The sequence below is a fragment of the Pungitius pungitius genome, chromosome 18, assembly GCF_949316345.1.
Source record: "Pungitius pungitius chromosome 18, fPunPun2.1, whole genome shotgun sequence".
Lineage (NCBI taxonomy): Eukaryota > Metazoa > Chordata > Actinopteri > Perciformes > Gasterosteidae > Pungitius > Pungitius pungitius.
The window spans coordinates 14,463,141-14,480,667 of record NC_084917.1 but is presented as its reverse complement, the minus strand read 5'-3'; the positions used below and the strand labels follow the sequence as shown (position 1 = coordinate 14,480,667).

Here is a 17,527-nt window from a genome sequence, read left to right as displayed (position 1 = left end):
GAAAATTGGTGATATGCCATCTTGTTTTTCATTCAAACAAAGGGAACAAAAAGACAGAAAAACTTTCATTTCTCAGATTTCAGTCTGAATACTCCTCATCTGTGCATTAGGTCCACTTTATTTCTCATGGTATGCTACAAAGCATTGCTGGTTCGCATTCAAACACAGGAAAACATTGCATTTCTGACATTTCCATCTCGACACACCCTTTGGACACAGGTGGCACCTCCCACGCTTGTCAGCTACCATCAAGGTAGCTCCACCAATGCGGTTTGGTGGGACAGTGCCAATGCACTTGACACCCAAGTTTGCGTTCAGCTTCTGGATCAAGTCGAAACTGGTGAAGTAGTCACAGAAGACAACAGAAAGACGTGGTTCTGTTACGGTTTTGCATAACGTTGTCACCACTACTTTGCAAGTAGCCCCTGCTCCTCCTCGCTTAGGGCAACATTGAAGCATGTGGATGCCCCTTGATCGAGCAGTAGGTCATGGATGATTCCAGATGAACTGGCTCGGCAGAACAATTTAAAGCCCCATTTATCTGGCTTGTTGGCAATATATTGGCGGAGAGTGCCAGCCCTTGTGCCCTTATATGCCACCATGACCTCATCCACACTGTATTTGTAAGTGGATGGAATCAGGAGAGGTAAGTAGACCTTCTGTAAACTATGTTTTTTTAAGTAGACCAATACTTTCAAGTACATTCAGAACATTGGTTATTTTTTCAGACGTGGTCTTAGTTACCCTGGTCCTTAAACCAGTCATCTGGTGCAGTGTGGGTTGGGTGTGGGTCCTTGTACGTCCACGCTAGCTGCTAATAGTTTAGCGTTGAGGTGATACTTGAGGCTCGATGTGAATTCCTTGTTGCACAGCTTGCACACAACCACGCTCTTATCGACGCTTCCATCCGTGTGTTTATTATAATAAAATTTCCAAAGTTGAAAGATTTTTCTTGATATTTTGACACTGACCTGAAGGCTGGCCACTGAAACTACATAAGTGGAGACATTCCCTGTACAGCGGGAACGTGCTCGCTGACTGAGGTCAGCACACTGTACTTGTGTTGCGTTGGTTAAGAGTTACAATTGTGTGACAAAATAAGGACAAAGAGCTCAGTTTTTTTTATAGTATTATCTTTTCATTTATTGGTGCCGTGGTGTGTTCAGGGACCCGAAGCAGCCATCAGCATCTCCCACAGCAGGAAACGGTGCTTTTCACAGGAACACAAATATATTAAACAGAACTTCAATAAAAACAAGAGCATTTTGTTTTTTTGGAAACTCCTACTGAAGCGCAGACAAAAAAACAAACATTCATTTAATAGCTTAATATTAAATAGGTGGAGGTTGTGTTATTCCATAAGGAGTAGCAGTTTGACTCCCTCTGTGTGAGAGCATTATTGGTTGTAATACATGGGAGCTTTTCATTAGAACGTGGCCAGAACCTCAGATTAAAGCAAGATTTCAATTTGTGGGGCATTAAAACCACTCGAAACGTGTTCATTCAGGCCGGGGGGGGGGGGGGGGGGCAGAGGAAGTCATAGGAGGGCGGAATCAGATCAGCATCTTATTGACAATCAAATTGCACTTCACTAAAAAGAAAGGCTGTGCGATACACAGAATTGTCACACATTTCTCTATGAAAGAGACGAGAACATGCAGAGTGATGAAGGACAGGGAAGGAGGTAGAAGGAAAAACATAAATATGTGAAAGGAAAGTTAAAGATGTGAACAACAAAAATAAGTTGACAAACAAGATAGAGTGGGCGGGGTCTCAATTCTATTTTTTTAAGGTAACTTTTCTATTTATATATTTTTTTAACCTTTTTGTTATAATGCATCTGTGTTCAACAAATATAGTTAATAACATAGCAGCAGCAGTTTTTTTAGTTTTTGAATGTTTAGCTTTTTTTGGGCTCCGATTTCCTGTTGCAGGGGACGATGGGAGCTGACCTCGGGCAGCTGAACGCCTCGGGGTCACGCTGGGGTCGTTTGCCCCAAAACCAAAACCCCCGTCACGGCCGAGGTCACCGGTTACCGCTGCTCACTTTAAATGGAACAAGCGGCAAACATGGCTAACAGAGATGGAGCTTCATTTCAAACGGTAACAGGGACGTCGGCGTGAAGGCGGTTTGGGTCACGGGCTCCGGTTTGGTCTCTAGGAGGAACCGACTGGCTGCAGAGGCGGGCAGGGGGATGAGCTGCCTTCCTGTCGGGTCAACAGGACACTGCAGACGCCGAGACCTCCTCCACCTGTTGCCCCGTCGTGGACGGCGTCTTCGTTGTAGAGGCGTTTGATGCAATCGTAGAAGTCGTCCACCTCCATCTCCTCCACCTACGCACACAGAGACCTTTCATCAGCACTCTTTCCTGATTTCATTACTCAACAGTAGGGCTGTCAAATGATTAAAAATTTTAATCAAATTAATCAGAATTTTCAGTGGATTAATCAGGATTAATCACACCTGAATCCTAACCATTTTTTCTTTCTGAAATGCATACTAAAGATAAATAACAGGACACAGATACATAATTATCATTATTATCATCATTATTACTTTTTACATAAATACATGTTATTGATATTTGATTTTTTAATTCATTCCAGAAAATAATCAAAGCAATGTTATTTGATAAGTTACAGACTGATTTCCCTGCATGGCTCTAGAAGGGTCTCGAGCCTCTGCAGTTTATCTCACTCTGCTGTGAGTTTGTGCTCCTGATGGTTCAGGGCTGCGATGACCAGACATGACCAGACATGTCAACCCTCCCGATGTTTCAAAGCCCCTCCCGAAAATCTCCCGGACCGACCTTTCTCCCGATTTCCACCCGAACAAAAATATTGCTGCACCACCCGTCACTGGGCGCACCGAACAATAATAAAGGTTACACCTTGAAGTCGAGCGCGGCGATTAGAACGACTGGCGCTGCAAAGAAATCTGCTAGACCCCCCCATGAACCTGACGTCCTGACATATGCCTGCAGGCGGCAGTAATGTGTTGTATAGGATGAAGTGCATTCCCTAGAGGAAGAGGCACTTTCCTGACCTGAATAATTTGTCACACTACGCATGCGTGAAATGCGTCAAAAAAATTGACGTAATTAACAACAAACAGCTAATTAACGCCGTTAACGCACTATTTTTGACAGCCCTACTCAACAGTAATCTTTCTAACAACAGCTCAAACAACGAGGACAACCAGCACACATTTATATTTGAGAAGCAAGAACCACTGCCCGTTTCCTGGTCCACCGGCAGTAGGACACCCCACCTCATCATTAGCCAATCACAGAGTTCCTGTTCTCTAAGTGAGAGTGTTACCTTGCGCTTGGTGGAGGCCTTGCAGCGCAGTGTGACCTTAAGAGGGCCGAGGTGTTTTGGGGGAGCGACTAGAACTGGCATGCTGCTGTTAGCGGTGCAGGTGGTGGAGACAGAGCTCCAGGGCTGCTGGTTCCCCTCCTCCCCACCATCAAGGGTGGCGGTGGCGAGGATGTGGTCCCTGGAATACTCCTGGGTGGAGGTGATGATCCCTTAAAGGAAAAAAGTGGTGGAAATACTTATTTAAGATGAATGGAACCAAAAAGTCAACTGATCCAGAACCAGCCACATGTGTCCATCTGGCGCCTAGATTACCCATCATGCAACTACTTGCAGCTAATGTGAAGACATTCATGAGACTCCTCACAGCCCCCAGGTTCATACGACTGTAAAGAGATGGAACTTACCCAGAGTGTAGTGGGGGAGGGCGGGGTTCGGGGCCGGAGGCTGCAAGGTGCTCTGGCTCCGGGGGGGTTGGTAGATGTAGACAGTGTTGGGAGGCAGGGAAGCTCTCAGTGTGGACAGACTACGAGCCACCAGCTCTCGACTCCGAATCAACTCAGAGCTGTCGATCTGGTACAAAGAAGGAAGAGCAGGGAGGGCGAAGGAGACACAGGGGAGGAGAGGGAGGAGAGACGGAGACAGAAGGGGATAACAAATATATATCAATCGGAGCTCATTAGTGATTTGTGAAATAATGTATGAAAAACGAGACATTTAAAAGGTGTTTTATGAAGAACAAGAACAAGTCGGAGTCAAACCGAAGAACTCCACAACTGATCCGAACCAGGGAACAGGACGTGGAGCCGCTTAGAGGAACTACATTGAACTTATCAGGAGCTTTCTATCATTTTAAAGAGGCTCTGGGTGAGCAACCCGCAACTGGTTTGTTTCGGGTCACATGACCGAGCATCTAGCGTTGTACCTGTGCCTTCCTCAGCAGGTCCATGGTAAGAACCAGCCAGTCGGGGCAGCAGGTCTCCAGCTCCAGGGTGATCAGGGCCAAGGCCAGCATGGATCCTCTGAGCTACAGGAGCACAAGGGACAAACCTGGTGAGTGGTTGACGTAGGCCCTCTGTCCTCTGTCCCCCTTGTTCTGGGACAGAGACCCGGTGTGGCGCTGGGTGGAGAGAGGGGGTGTGCACCTGGGTGAGCGTGTGGTCGGCCAGGCAGTGGTAGAGGCGCTGTGCGAGCAGGGTGAGGTGCTGAGCGCTCCTCAGGGCCGACACAGAGTCCAAGAACCCGGAGCGGCACGACAACACCATCGCATGGAACTATGGGAGGAAAGGAGGAGAATATAAGGTTCTACATCTCTATTCTAACAGTAATACGAGTAATGTTCCGTTGGTTTTACAATTCCAGCCCTGATTATGACACACACAAAAAAGTAGAAAAAAGAAAACGTCATTTCCCACAGTACTTAATGTCAGTACTGGTCCCAGTAAAGGTGAGATATTAAAAAGTATTGAGGCTGTTCTTTGTGGGGTTCAGTCCAGGTTGGACAAATGGCGCCCTCATGAGGCACACTCTCACATTACATTCCCTCTATAAATCAATTTTATTTTGTATAACCTTACCACATTTCCCCATTATTCCATTCAATTATTTTTATTTTATACAGCCCAAAAATCGCAAATTTGCCTCAGAGGGCTTTACAGTCTACGTGACCCGTAACCCTCACATAGGAGAAACTCCCCCAAAAATGAAACAAAACATGGGGATGGGGAAAATCGGGATAAAACACAGAGTCTGAGAGACAGAGGAGGAACCCTCTCCTAGGGTTTGGACGGACTGCAATGGATTGACAGAAAGAAAGACGTAAAAGATGTACAATATTTTCAAATCCTATGACAGAAATGATTCAGAAATGATTGAGCTTGGATCAGCCTATGAGGGACTGAGATAGCCTGACTTCAATCATCGGGTTAATTTAAGCTGGCTAACAGGACATTTAGTCGACTTAGTTGAACCACGTACAACGAACGGGGCCCTGATCAAGTGGTAAATCTGCTTTGTGAATCATTATTAAAACCAATAGACTAATGTCCCTTCAAAAGAATAGACCATGTCAGTTACCCTCAAAATATATTGCGGGTATGATCAAAAGAATCACCGGGATGTTATTTTCAGAAAAATGAATGTATAGTGCACCATTGCCTAAAGTTATTAAGAATGTAATTATGCGCCTCCTCCCCCGGCCAAGCCAGACAACATTAAGGGATGAAAATGAACATCTACAGACTCATCTACAAACTCATGGGAATTAAGATATTGACACATTATCATATGAAGAAAGAAAGTACAATAAATTTATGTAGCATGTAGACAGCACCAGCTCTTTGTCAGTAACGGAGTGAACTCTCCACACTGCATCAGCTGTACTACGCAGAAGAACCTTAGACAAGCACACTTCAGAAACACAACAACCCCCTTGGAGCCCCCACCATGTCCCACACAGAGAGGGTGCAGAACACGTACGATGTGCAGGAAGTCCAGTGCTGTGGCGGTGTGCAGATCCCAGCTCAGTTTGTCCAGGATGATCCTCTCCATCCTCAGGATCTCCGACGGAGAGCAGCCACAGTCGCTGGAGGTGGCCATCTCTTTGAGAGAGGGCACACGCTGAGACAGACACACACACGTGTATAAGGATCTCTGTGTGTATTGACTCTAATTTGTGTGTATTGTGTGAGTTTGTGATCACCTCATCCTCCTCACAGGTCTTAGCAGCCAGGAAGAAGCAGGTGATGGCGATGCAGCGCAGGTACTTGGGACGGGCCTGAAGACAAACCATCCCATGGGTCAGTAGTTCACAACATGCTCATCACTCACAGCTACTCGCTGCCCCAAACACCTGAGGACACTACCACTGTCAGAGCCTCACACACACACACACACACACACACACACTATCACTGTCAGAGCACATCCCACACGTTAAATTAGAGAACAGTACCTGCTGTAAGTGACTGACCTAGTATTCAGGGCTTCAGATCAAACCTAAACTATCAGTCTAAGATGCTTAAATAACTGACTCAGTCTGTTTCAGTTTCAGTGTGACGAACACGTCCAGCTGATGTGACGTTGGATACAGACACTCCTTTAGACGATGACGAGGCCTTTTCATTTAAAGTGAGTCACGTACACACCAGCTGTTTGTTTGTACAGCAAAACAACAGAAGAACACACAGAACAGCAGACATTGGTAATGTCATTTGTCAGCTTTGACATGACATTTTAAAACACTTTTAAAACAGAGGACTAACTCAGCTAAGAGTAAATCGGTGTGTGTCACAACATTCCTGAGGCAACACACAAGTTTCTGATGTGTTGTAAGCAGACACACACACACACAATGTGTGGTGTCACACTGACACACACTTGGTGCTGCCTACATACCCCGTAGGTCACATGACTTTAGCTGCAGCAAGGTGTGAGACAGTGGTGGAAAGTAACTAAGTACATGTAAACAACATAAAACTCATTGTTCTGAAGAGCCGAACTGAATGATTATTAAATTGTCTTTATAGCAGCCGGCTACAACATTAAGTTGCATCTCACATGGTACCGAATCTTGAAACCTATCTGGCTGCGAAGTTTCATACTTCTGGTGTGTTAATGAAACCCACGTACGATAAGCTGGTGCTCTGTGCCCCCCCTCTCCTCGGCGTACCTTGATGGTGGATAGGAAGCGGTCCAGGATGCTCACAGCGACCACCAGGGTCTCTGGGTACAGCTGCAGTTTGCTGTGGAACTCCGTCAGCCAGCGCACCGCCTCGTCCCGCTGTGCAGGGGAGACGTCTGTATCCTGCAACACGCAGCGCCGTCAGTTTTCCTCACGAGTAATGCGAAGCACAAAATGCTCTTCGTTGTCTCGTCCTATGACTTTGCATACCTTTGCTTAGAAACCAACCGAAAACAGTCAATGTTTATTCAGAATTACATGTATGTTTACTGAGGACACAGAATAAGGAAGCTGAATGTTCTGTTCTTACAGAATCATTTCAATCCCAGCGTCCACTAAGACGCAAGTTCAACTATTCTTTTCGGATTAATCCAGTCATCATTAAGTCTGTGCAAACATCCAAATTCAATATTTAGTTTGGCACAAAAACCCTCAGCTCACTGTGACGTGTGAGATTTCCTCACAAAGATGAAACTTTGCCTCATGACCAGATCAGGGAGTGCAATGTCAGGTTTTTGTTAGCACACTCTTGCATTATTGGTGTATGCAGGAGTCAGATGCATCTGTTAAATGTCCACCTTTGTCCTGTAATTTGTTTGGTTTTCTCGCCTCCCGACATCTGCACGTGAGTCTTGTTTTGCTTTCTGGATGTCACACAGCACTTCGATCTGCAGCTGATCTCATGGTGAAGCTATTCAAGCAAACTGGAATCAGCAGCTGATCGGACCTTTAATCCAGGTCTCCTGAGTCAGCGCTACAGCTTCACGTCTCAGGTCTACTGGCAACAGGGTTCAAAGGTCAGGTGAAATGTTACCCTGTCAGCCAGCTCACGTGCAACTTGACACTGATCGGCCTCTCGGGCCAGAGGGGGCGTGCGGCCTTTCATATTTGATTAACTTGTTGTGGGGTTTTGTAGGAAAAAGGGTTTGCTCCGAAAAAAGTGCGGCGTCAAAGAAAATAATTGTTTTGTCATCGGTGGGATCAACAAGCTGTTGGCTGGTTGATGTTAGCAATCGGATTGCGCGTTCTCTACCTGACGTACAGATGTTGTGAACGAGGCGACTCCTCATGTGGGTTTTTTACACCGTGCTCCCACCTTGACTACTGGCATCCAAAGGCTGGAGGCGGCTGCGATCAGCGATTTTAAGTGACGATGTACTACAGGAGGTGGATTGTGTTGCGTTGGAGAGACGTGGAGGTGCAGCGCTGACTCAGCAGACCTGGATTAACGGTCAGAGATCAGCTGCTGTGTGACATCCAGAAAGCAAAACAAGACTCACGTGCAGATGTCGGGACGCGAGAAAACAAAACAAATTACAGGACAAAGGTGGACATTTAACTTCTCCTGCATACACCAATAATGCAAGAGTGTGCTAACAAAAACCTGACTGGTGACATTTGCATTGTGCTATAGTTCATGTTAACGATCCATTTAAAGAAGGCTGTCAAACATCCTCCTAGGGTTTCAAATAAGCAAATTATTTCCCAAAACTTTCTGGAAACTTTCGATGGAAAGTTAATCTCAGGAATTTTGGACCCATAGGGAATACACTTTTATTTTCTTCATAATTCCCATGGATTGGAAGTTTCCAACTTTGAATATTCGAATATGAATCCTAATATGCCAGCTCTCCAAAAGTGAAGGCCCGCCTCCTCCGTGTGACCAAAGGAGACATGTTTTCAGTCATTTTAAGTACCTCTCAGAATGTAAATCTATGGACAAATGTGACATAATATTAATAATAGTTGTTCAAATGAAAAATGCCGGCGACACTAAAATCCCATCTAAAATTTGTCTTGAACAAAGAGGGAACAATAGTGAAAAGAAATAAGTCAAAAATAATCAAAAACAAATCAAAAACAGCTAGAAATAAAGTTAAACTAAGGTGAGTGGAATTTAAAGGAAGAAATGAATTGTTGTGTGGTCCCCTGTGTGTGTGTGTGTGTGGGGGGGGGGGGGGGGGGCTGTGAACCGGGTGTGAGGAAACCAAATGTATGTGACATCATATGAGGACGTGTCTCAAGACGAGTCCAGTGTTGCACGTTATGAAAAGAAAACCCTGTGCTCAGTGACTCACGGCTTCTTCACAGCAACGCTGTGTCTCTGACGCACTGGGATGGGAACAGACCACTTCCTGCAAAGGAGTCTCCCATCTTAACAAATCATAAAATGTACTAGGTTTTTAAAGGATGAGCTGATTAACCTTTCAAGTTCCATTATTAATACATTTATTCTAAATGTATTTAACTTTTCAACCTCAAACAAGTACACATTGTGCGATTTATAGATTATGCCACTGTTGTAATCCCTTTGTTCCTGATGTGAAGTGTTATTAAATTGACCATTACCATTTGAATAGATGCATTTTGCACCAGAGCTTTAAAATATATATATATATATATATCAGAATAACTGATCCCATGGAATCAGGAGCCTTCCTCGGGTCCTCGCTGGTGATCTATTAAAGGTCCGTCTGTTGCTATAGTTCCCTGAATCAAGCGGAGCTGGCGGAAACATTGGGCTGTGACATCGCTTCATACACACAAACACGCACAAAGTGATCGTCTTCTCGAATGGAGGCGTCCAGAAACGTCGACCCTCACCTGTGGGGAGGTCTTCTTAGGCAGGTAGACCTTCCACATCTGGGCTTCCCTAGAAGCTGCCTTTTCCAGAAGAAAAGCCAGCCTCTGGCGTCCCCAGGGTTCGAAGGACTTCATCCTGTCCCCTGGTTGAGCCTACCTCCCCACTGGATACAGCTACCTGCACGGGGACACAAGCACAGTGCCACACATCATCGAAATGAAGAAGTATCTATCCGTGGCCCCTCATCACTGCAGCATAATATGCTGCCAATAGCACATTAGTCATAAAAGAAAATAGGAGTGGGCAATATCTTGCAATGTCTAGAGGAAAGAGTTTTAGTTGGTACTTCGGGCATGTCCTTAAAATCTCGGTGTACCAAAAAAAAAAAATCATTCCCGTTTACTGTTTTGACAATTGCCAATAGTCTCTCGTGAGCATGTATCAAGCCCTGATATGTTAAATATATCGTTATGTAACAGAAAAGCGCTCCCGGGGCTGTTAGCAGGTTAAAGGCACACACGCAGCAGGCGAAGGTGACCGAGGACCTCTGTGAGGAGAGGTTGGAGTCATGTTTGCGTTTGTAGGGCATCGAATGTGCAACTGTAGACACGTCCACGTTACCCACGAGTACCATCTTTGAGTTAGCTGTCAAAAGTAACGTTACATTAAAGCCGACCGCTTTGACTACGTTGCGTTTACTTTGACGTTAATCGAGTCAGGCCCCGTCTAAAGTCTAGAGTGGCGCAATGATTCGGGCTACTTCCCACCTTTCCGGGAACTAATTCTAGTTCCCACTTATTTGTAAACCATCCGTCGCCCCGAAAACAGGTGTTTTCAGAACAGAAACTTCAGTTTCACCGCGAATGCGACTACTCCCCGGACGAAGCTAATTTCGACGGGCTAGCGTCTCTGCGGCGTCGCTAGCAACTCACTAGCTGGCCCGACGTCACTCCCAAATTCTATTGTAATAAACATGATGTTGAATATGTTCCTCAGAAACGTAGCTCTCTGCTGATAGTATCGTTAACGTTGTTGGGCATGTTTGTAGCGAAGAGCGCTAATATAGACATTGAAATGGTTGAATCCGAACCAGCAAGTAGACTGAGCCCAACGCCTTACCTCCCCTGCGAAGCGGAGACCACCACAGATGGATTTCATCCGGTCCACTCAAATCCAGGATAAATATGGGGTGAAATCGGGGACCCGTTTTTCGGTTTAATCATCCATCCTGGCCTCCATAACAGGTTGTGTTAGGGAAAGGGGTTATGTAAAAAATATAAAAATAAAAGAACGGAATAGACTGATGCGTCTACTTCCGAGGAGGGGACTCGGGGATAGAGGAGTCAGCGCGGCTCCGCCTACCTATAGGCTGACGGGAGGGACAAAACAACGGCACCCTCTGTGGAATTATCGCATTCTAATACAATAATACCTTCATTGGTACTCGATGGTCAGTTTATGGTGACCCTACTGTAACTCTAGATGTATTCGATGACATAGCTTTTAATATCCAGAAAGTGTGTAAAGTCAATAAAATAGATGTATACATATACACGCACACACGTATATGTATATAATACATTTTTCCAGTGGTTATGTCCAACAATTATCATAAAGTTGTTCAAAAACAGTCAAAATAGATGAAAATAACGCTAAGATTGAGTCAGTATTTAGCGCGCATGAGCCAATCACATTATCCAGTTTGAGCGGACTATTTGAACGCGCAAAAATGATGCTCGCTAATTGGCCAAGAGAAACATCAGTCGGAAGGGGGATCGGATCTCGTTATAGATGCGCTTCATCTCAATTCCAGTGGCGTTTATCGGTAAATTCGATTGTCGATCAACGAAAATGCAAACTTCTTGACATTGAATGTAAGAAACCAAGTCAATACGATATAAAAACCTTAAGTGTATACTCTACTTATGCCGTTGAATAAAAAAGGAAGTGATTTCTATTATTGAACGGAAGCGGTTTGATTGGTTCGCACTGCGTGCCGTAGGTAGGTGGGCGGGACCCTACGAACGTCAACAAAAGCGAGAACAAGAGAAAGGAGAAGGACAGAAGACGAGAAGGATTGTACGGTACAGCGGGAGACGACAGATATGTGGCTTTAACTCTCAATAACAGGTACAGTAAACCTTTGAAACAATTTATGGAAATTATACTCCCCTACGCAGACAACGTGAACTGACGTAACGTTAGATTCGCTATTTCTACCTAACGTTACCTCGAAAGTGAAGGAAGAAGGAACTGTCGACAATGGAACCACTACGTAGTTATTTTTATAATAAATTAACAAACAAAAGCAAATCACTATTGAACTTAACGTCTTTTTTTTAGTTATTCAGCAAATCTTTCCACCGTTGAACAATTCAGTCAGAACATCAAGCAATTACAATATAACGTTGTATACATAAATAATGGCATTTCGAATGAGGGTTTGATCCTTTGTGCGCTTATGGAGTGAAGTTTAAAATATATTAAACACTGTTTTAAATGTCCTTCCTCCAGCCAAATCCGTTTTCTATGCCCGTTTGTTGTTGGTCTACGGTAGTTCCGTCCGCTGCTAGCTACCGCCGCTAGCTACCGCTGCTAACGTTAACGTTAACATTAAACCCCCTAATAAAACACACAAGCACATCCGGAGAGCTTAAAGTACGTTGATACCGCTCTATAATCTAGAACACACGGTGTATTTGTGTTTAATGGAGCCGAAGAGAGGTTTGATTTAACGTCCCGGTATCACAGCCCCTCCCCCACGGACTGGAGAGGATTTAAAGACGTTATCCTGCATTCACTAAAACCACACAAATCGGTCTCCGTCTGCGAGGACGCTGCTTTGTGTGTGTGTGTTTTAGGTTTTTAGTAACAAAACCGTTGGAAAAACAAACAAAAAAGCCGTTGTTTTTTGATTGGCGAAGGAACAGAAATCTGACACCGGAGCTCAGGCTGGGCTCTGAGCAGCGACCCCCGCTAGAGAGCCGAGAGCACGTAGGCCCACCGAGAGCCCGGAGAAACGTCAACAGAGTTACGTCACTCCGTACAAAAGGCAACAGCAGAGATATGGAAGAAGAATCCATTGCATTCAATGTAGTAGTAAATACCTTTTATCTCCATTCTGGATTAGTTGTTTAGGACTGGTCACAGACATTAATCCGTGGCAGTATTTTGGAGCTGAACATGTGCGCTTGCCTTTTTTTGTTTGCAGTCAAGATACTGTGGTAAAAAAAAACGATAGTTCACATCCTCCAGTTCCTGCCCAGAGATGGACGCCTACAAGCTCATGAAGGAGCTGTGCGTGAATTCTGAGCAGGAGGCTCATTATCGGCCCAAAGAGACGGGCCTGAGGCTCATCGAATCCACTAAAGAGGTGAGCACATTTTAGTGGATTCGATCCACTGATCCAAATGATTTATTTGACCAGCCCACAGTGTTTAGGAGGGGATTTCCCCCTCTTCCAAACACATGGGAAGTTCAAATACATTTTGGTCTACTTGGTAATATGCCCTTTCAAATAAATGAAAAATGATCTGCTTTTGACAGGTTCATTAACAGCGCGTCTTTCTTTCTCAGGATGCCAGTCGGATCTCTGCAGAGGGCAGAAACGCCATAGTGGAGGACCTGTGGAGTCTTACCAGCTTCTTCCGTTACAGCACGCAGACCTTTGTCCTGACCGTGAACCTGCTGGACAGATTCCTGGCCATGATCAAGGTACGAGGAGCTCCCGCCCCATAGGACCAGCTCTGGCTTGTTACTCCTGATGTGGTAGTTAACTTGCTTAAATCATGCATCCACTGAATGATCACAGGGGATTAATAAAACAATAAAAACAATTATTTTTGCCTTATTAGTTGCTAAATAATGAACCATTCAGCTGGTTAAATTACTTTCGACGTCCATGCTCCCCTCCCCTTCCCAGGTCCAGCCGAAGCACCTGTCCTGCATCGGCGTCAGCTGCCTCCACATGGCGGCCAAAGTGACTGAGGAGGAGTGCGACTTGGCGCCCGCCGACGAGCTCATCCGCATTGGACAGTGCCGGTTCACCGCGTCCGACCTCTACCGCATGGAGGAGATTGTCAGAGAGAAGCTCAACTTCAAGTCCAAAGCAGTCACCGCCTTAACCTTTCTGCACTTGTACCACCGGATCACGCTGTCACACTCCACAGACAGGTGGGATCACCACCTTTTTAATTTGAGCTTTATTTAAGCGCCTTTTCCCCCACAACATGTCACATCTGGGTCCCACTTCAGACCAAAGACTGCATTGGCGGTTCTTCCACACAAACACTTGTATCGGTGATTCCAGCAGTCCGCTATCAACATCTGACTGTAGTGCACTGATAAGCTTCGCTCTCCTGCTGCTGCTGGCGGCGACACCTCACTTACATAACCCCGACCCATTTTCAGTGTCTCTAAAGACTAAACTCAAACATTTCTTAATGGTGTTTTTAGTTTGGGTGGTCTGTAAAGGGCCTCCACATCTTATGATTAGTTATTTTTGTCTTGCACCTGAAAACACCCTTTAAACTTGACTGTCTTGACAGGAAGGAGATCCTGAGCCTGGAAAAGCTGGAAGCTCAGCTCAAAGCCTGCCTGTGTCGGATCTCCTTCTCAAGAGCAAAGGTAGGAATTCCCATCAAGGGGTCAGAGGTCACGCAGGATTACACTAGCTTGGCTTTCTGGTAATTTATTTTTATTAATCACAAAAAAAAAACCTTTCCATTTTTGTTTGCCCCCCCCCCAGCCGTCCGTCCTAGCCCTGTCTCTCCTGAGGCAGGAGATCAAAGCCGTCCAGACTGAGGACATGTTGGAGATAGCCCAGCACATCCAGAGACACCTGAAGGTAAACCCCACCTTATGACACATCAACCACAGGGCGGCAGAGCAGCTCCTGTGGAAACTTAATGTCATAATTGCACACTTGTTGCTTTTTCTGAAAGAAACTGTCCGGAGTGGCTCTCAGTGGGAGTGGGACAAAGAAAAGGTGACGTCAGGATATTCACAATAAAACATTTTCAATGAGGCTCGGAAAGTCTTGGCCAATTAGCGTTTAGCTGTCTACATAGTCTTAATTTACCTCCAAATGTTCATGCTTTCACTCCAAATTGAAGTAACCACCAGTACTGTATTATAAATAGTTCTACATGTGTTGTGAGCAGGTATGAATGTCTTCGACAAACCCGAAATACAGTAGGGAAGTTTCAAATTCCACAGCTGGTTTCTGCTGTACATTTCTAGGCTCAGTTACAAACACACCTTACAGTCACAACAATTAACTTAATCTACCTGTGGCTGGGTCCAAAAGGGGAGTGGATGTGAATATTGATTCAGGGTTCTGCGTGTGGTGACGCCTCAAGGCTTTTAAACGTGCACCAGTGTTTCCACTCTGCGTTACCTGGAACATGGTTTCTCTTAACTTGAAATAGAAGAACACTTAACCTCCTGACCTGAAACCAGTTTACAGGAATGTACCGCTAAGTAACATGATTATTTCAAATGAACCGTCCCCTGAACTTATCCATGTGCTTTGGTTTCAGATTACAGACAGCGAGCTGCTGCTGTGGAGCGAACGTGTAGCTCCGTGTCTGTCCGACTACGCCTCGCCGGAATGCAGCAAACCCAATCACAGGAAGCTGCAGTGGATCGTGTCGCGGCGGACCGCCCAGAACCTGCACAGCTACCGCACCGTCCCCGGGCTTCCCACCATCCCAGAGGGCTGCTGGGATGAGAGCGAGAGGTCAGACCCCCCCCCCCCCCCCACACACACACACACACACCTGAGGACACTACCACTGTCAGAGCCTCACACACACCCACTGCCAGATCAAACCTAAACTATCAGAGTTGCTTAAATAACTGACCCAGTCAGTTTCAGTTTCAGTGTGACGAACACGCCCAGCTGATGTGACGTTGGATACAGACACTCCTTTAGACGATGACGAGGCCTTTTCATTTAAAGGGAACTAGGCACGCCCCGTGAGTCACGTACACACCAGCTGTTTGTACAGCAAAACAACAGAAGAACACACTGGTAGAACAGCAGACATTTGTTAAACGGAGGACTCATTCTGCTACATCACTAACAGATTAAATGTGTGTGTCATAACTTTTCTGAGGCAACAAGTTTCTGATGTGTCGTAAGTGAGCACACACACCTTGTCAGGGCCTCTCATATCTCCTAGCAGTGCATGATGAGATGTGTGCATGTCCTGCTGAGACGTTTCCATGACGTCAGCAGAGGACCTGGCATTTAGGTAACTGGTGTAGACGAAAAAACCCACGCACAGGGAGACACTGATCAAGGATTATAGGGCTGTTTGCATCCAATAAAAAACACATCTGACCCTCCAGCCCTGTACGCAGAGTCAGACAGCACCTGAAATCAGGTGATGACACATTTATTCTGTCCCAGTGTGACATCAATGTTCACACGCTCCAGCAGGATCAAATCAGTTCCTCTAGCATTTACTTCTGGTTTAGTCCTAGTAATAGTAAAAGTATGACCAATGTTAACTTTAATCTACATAAAACACATTCTTCCTTCATTTTAAACTTTTGGTTACTTGTGTGAATCTTATGCCGGACGGTTCTGTTGTCAGTAACATCATGACAGATGATTTACAACCATCTGGCCTCTACCCACTTTCCTCCATGAAGTATACAGGTTTAAGTTCGGGATCTGTCACTGCGATGAGATGTAACCACGGCAACAGATTATTGTTTTCACCCCAACATTAGAAACTGAGCTCAGCTTATCATGTGAGTGAATTAACTGACAGCCCAACCCTCCCCCTGTGTGTCTCTGCAGTGAGGACTCATGTGAGGACATGATGAGCTCAGGCGAGGAGTCCCTCAGCAGTTCTCTGGGCAGCGACGCAGACGGGGCCTTCTTCCCTCTGCACCTCCGCCGTCCACCACACCGCCACGTCTGACACCCCCACCCCCCCCTCACTGCTTCACCTGGAATCTTTAATTTATTAATGAGCTGTGGCGCTGGTAGTTTGTGTGTAGACGTGTTGGTGATGTCCCATTCCAGGAGGGAAAGATTGGAAGTATGCACAAACAGATCCTCCTGTCAGAAACGTCTCCACCTCAGGCCTCAAACACTTCACGTAGTCACCAGGATCTGTTTGCCAAAATGTTGTATTTATTTAATGAAAAATGGATTTTCCTTTCACTGCTAATGAAAGGGTGTTTTTTTTTCCTGCTGAGGATATTAAGTTATTGAGTGACCCTTCATTTTTGTGCATAACAGGAAGTGCAGCGAGTGAACACATCCCTTCATTTGCACAGTGTTCTTTTCCCTTTGAAGTGTTAGATGGGCACACTGGGCTGCCGTTTGTGTCAAACTTTTCACCGAGTATTCAGTCAGGGGGACGTGCCTTTGCTCAGAGGGAAAGGCTGTTTGGTATGAAGAAATGTTCAGAGTGTTTGTGGATGTGTGTTCATGTACGACCCTGGTTTCTATTTAAAGTAAAAATGTTAGGATGTAGCTGTTTGAATCTGAGAATGGTGTATAGTGGGTAAGAAAAAAACGTCTAAAAAAACATGTAAAATTGTAAATGCTGTACAAAAAAAAAAAATGTTAATAGTTCTTTGTAGATATTAAGTTATTTGTCACCTGTACTGAAAAAGTCAATCTTAGTAAAAATTGTATTTTTTAACAAGCTGCTGGGATCATTGTCTTCACACAAATGCAACTAGATGATCTGGATATGTTAGCATGAAATATAATTAATCAAGTCATAACTTCTAAATCAAAATATGAAAATGGTTGGTGTATGGCAAAGGTTTAGGGTCTAGAAATGGCTATGTCGGTGTAATTCTATTCAAATGCTCATTTGATAGAATTTCACCAATATTCTTGTCTAAAATCACAGTCGCAACTTGGAGGATTGTTCAAACCATCTTCCTAATCAGAAAGAACTTTAAAGCTTTTA

General features: G+C 45.1%; 2 protein-coding genes across 2 annotated transcripts; one reads left to right on the top strand and one right to left on the bottom strand.

Moving 5' to 3' along the window:
* Positions 1–1,116: 1,116 nt before the first annotated feature.
* On the bottom strand, positions 1,117–10,934 carry ccni (cyclin I). The gene is made up of 10 exons (XM_037484059.2): positions 10,704–10,934; positions 9,605–9,761; positions 6,989–7,123; positions 6,020–6,094; positions 5,797–5,937; positions 4,464–4,592; positions 4,244–4,345; positions 3,726–3,891; positions 3,322–3,530; positions 1,117–2,334 (listed from the first exon to the last, which is right to left on the bottom strand). Exons 2-10 carry the CDS (start codon positions 9,716–9,718, stop codon positions 2,158–2,160), a joined length of 1,248 nt encoding a protein of 415 aa, XP_037339956.2. The 5' UTR covers positions 9,719–9,761; positions 10,704–10,934; the 3' UTR covers positions 1,117–2,157.
* Positions 10,935–11,574: 640 nt separating this feature from the next.
* On the top strand, positions 11,575–17,450 carry ccng2 (cyclin G2). The gene is made up of 8 exons (XM_037484060.2): positions 11,575–11,714; positions 12,796–12,957; positions 13,161–13,298; positions 13,507–13,757; positions 14,132–14,210; positions 14,332–14,430; positions 15,125–15,324; positions 16,396–17,450. Exons 2-8 carry the CDS (start codon positions 12,853–12,855, stop codon positions 16,517–16,519), a joined length of 996 nt encoding a protein of 331 aa, XP_037339957.1. The 5' UTR covers positions 11,575–11,714; positions 12,796–12,852; the 3' UTR covers positions 16,520–17,450.
* The last annotated feature ends 77 nt before the right edge of the window (positions 17,451–17,527 follow it).

Bases quoted from the DNA above. Each gene is read 5' to 3' on its own strand.
- ccng2 (XM_037484060.2), top strand. From the start codon at position 12,853: ATGGACGCCTACAAGCTCATGAAGGAGCTGTGCGTGAATTCTGAGCAG. The intron at 13,299-13,506 runs GTACGAGGAGCT...TCCCCTTCCCAG, and splicing joins GATTCCTGGCCATGATCAAG to GTCCAGCCGAAGCACCTGTC. The intron at 13,758-14,131 runs GTGGGATCACCA...CTGTCTTGACAG, and splicing joins CTGTCACACTCCACAGACAG to GAAGGAGATCCTGAGCCTGG.
- ccni (XM_037484059.2), bottom strand. From the start codon at position 9,718: ATGAAGTCCTTCGAACCCTGGGGACGCCAGAGGCTGGCTTTTCTTCTG. The intron at 6,095-6,988 runs GTACGCCGAGGA...GTTTGTCTTCAG, and splicing joins GCTTCCTATCCACCATCAAG to GCCCGTCCCAAGTACCTGCG. The intron at 3,531-3,725 runs GTAAGTTCCATC...TTTTCCTTTAAG, and splicing joins CCTCCCCCACTACACTCTGG to GGATCATCACCTCCACCCAG.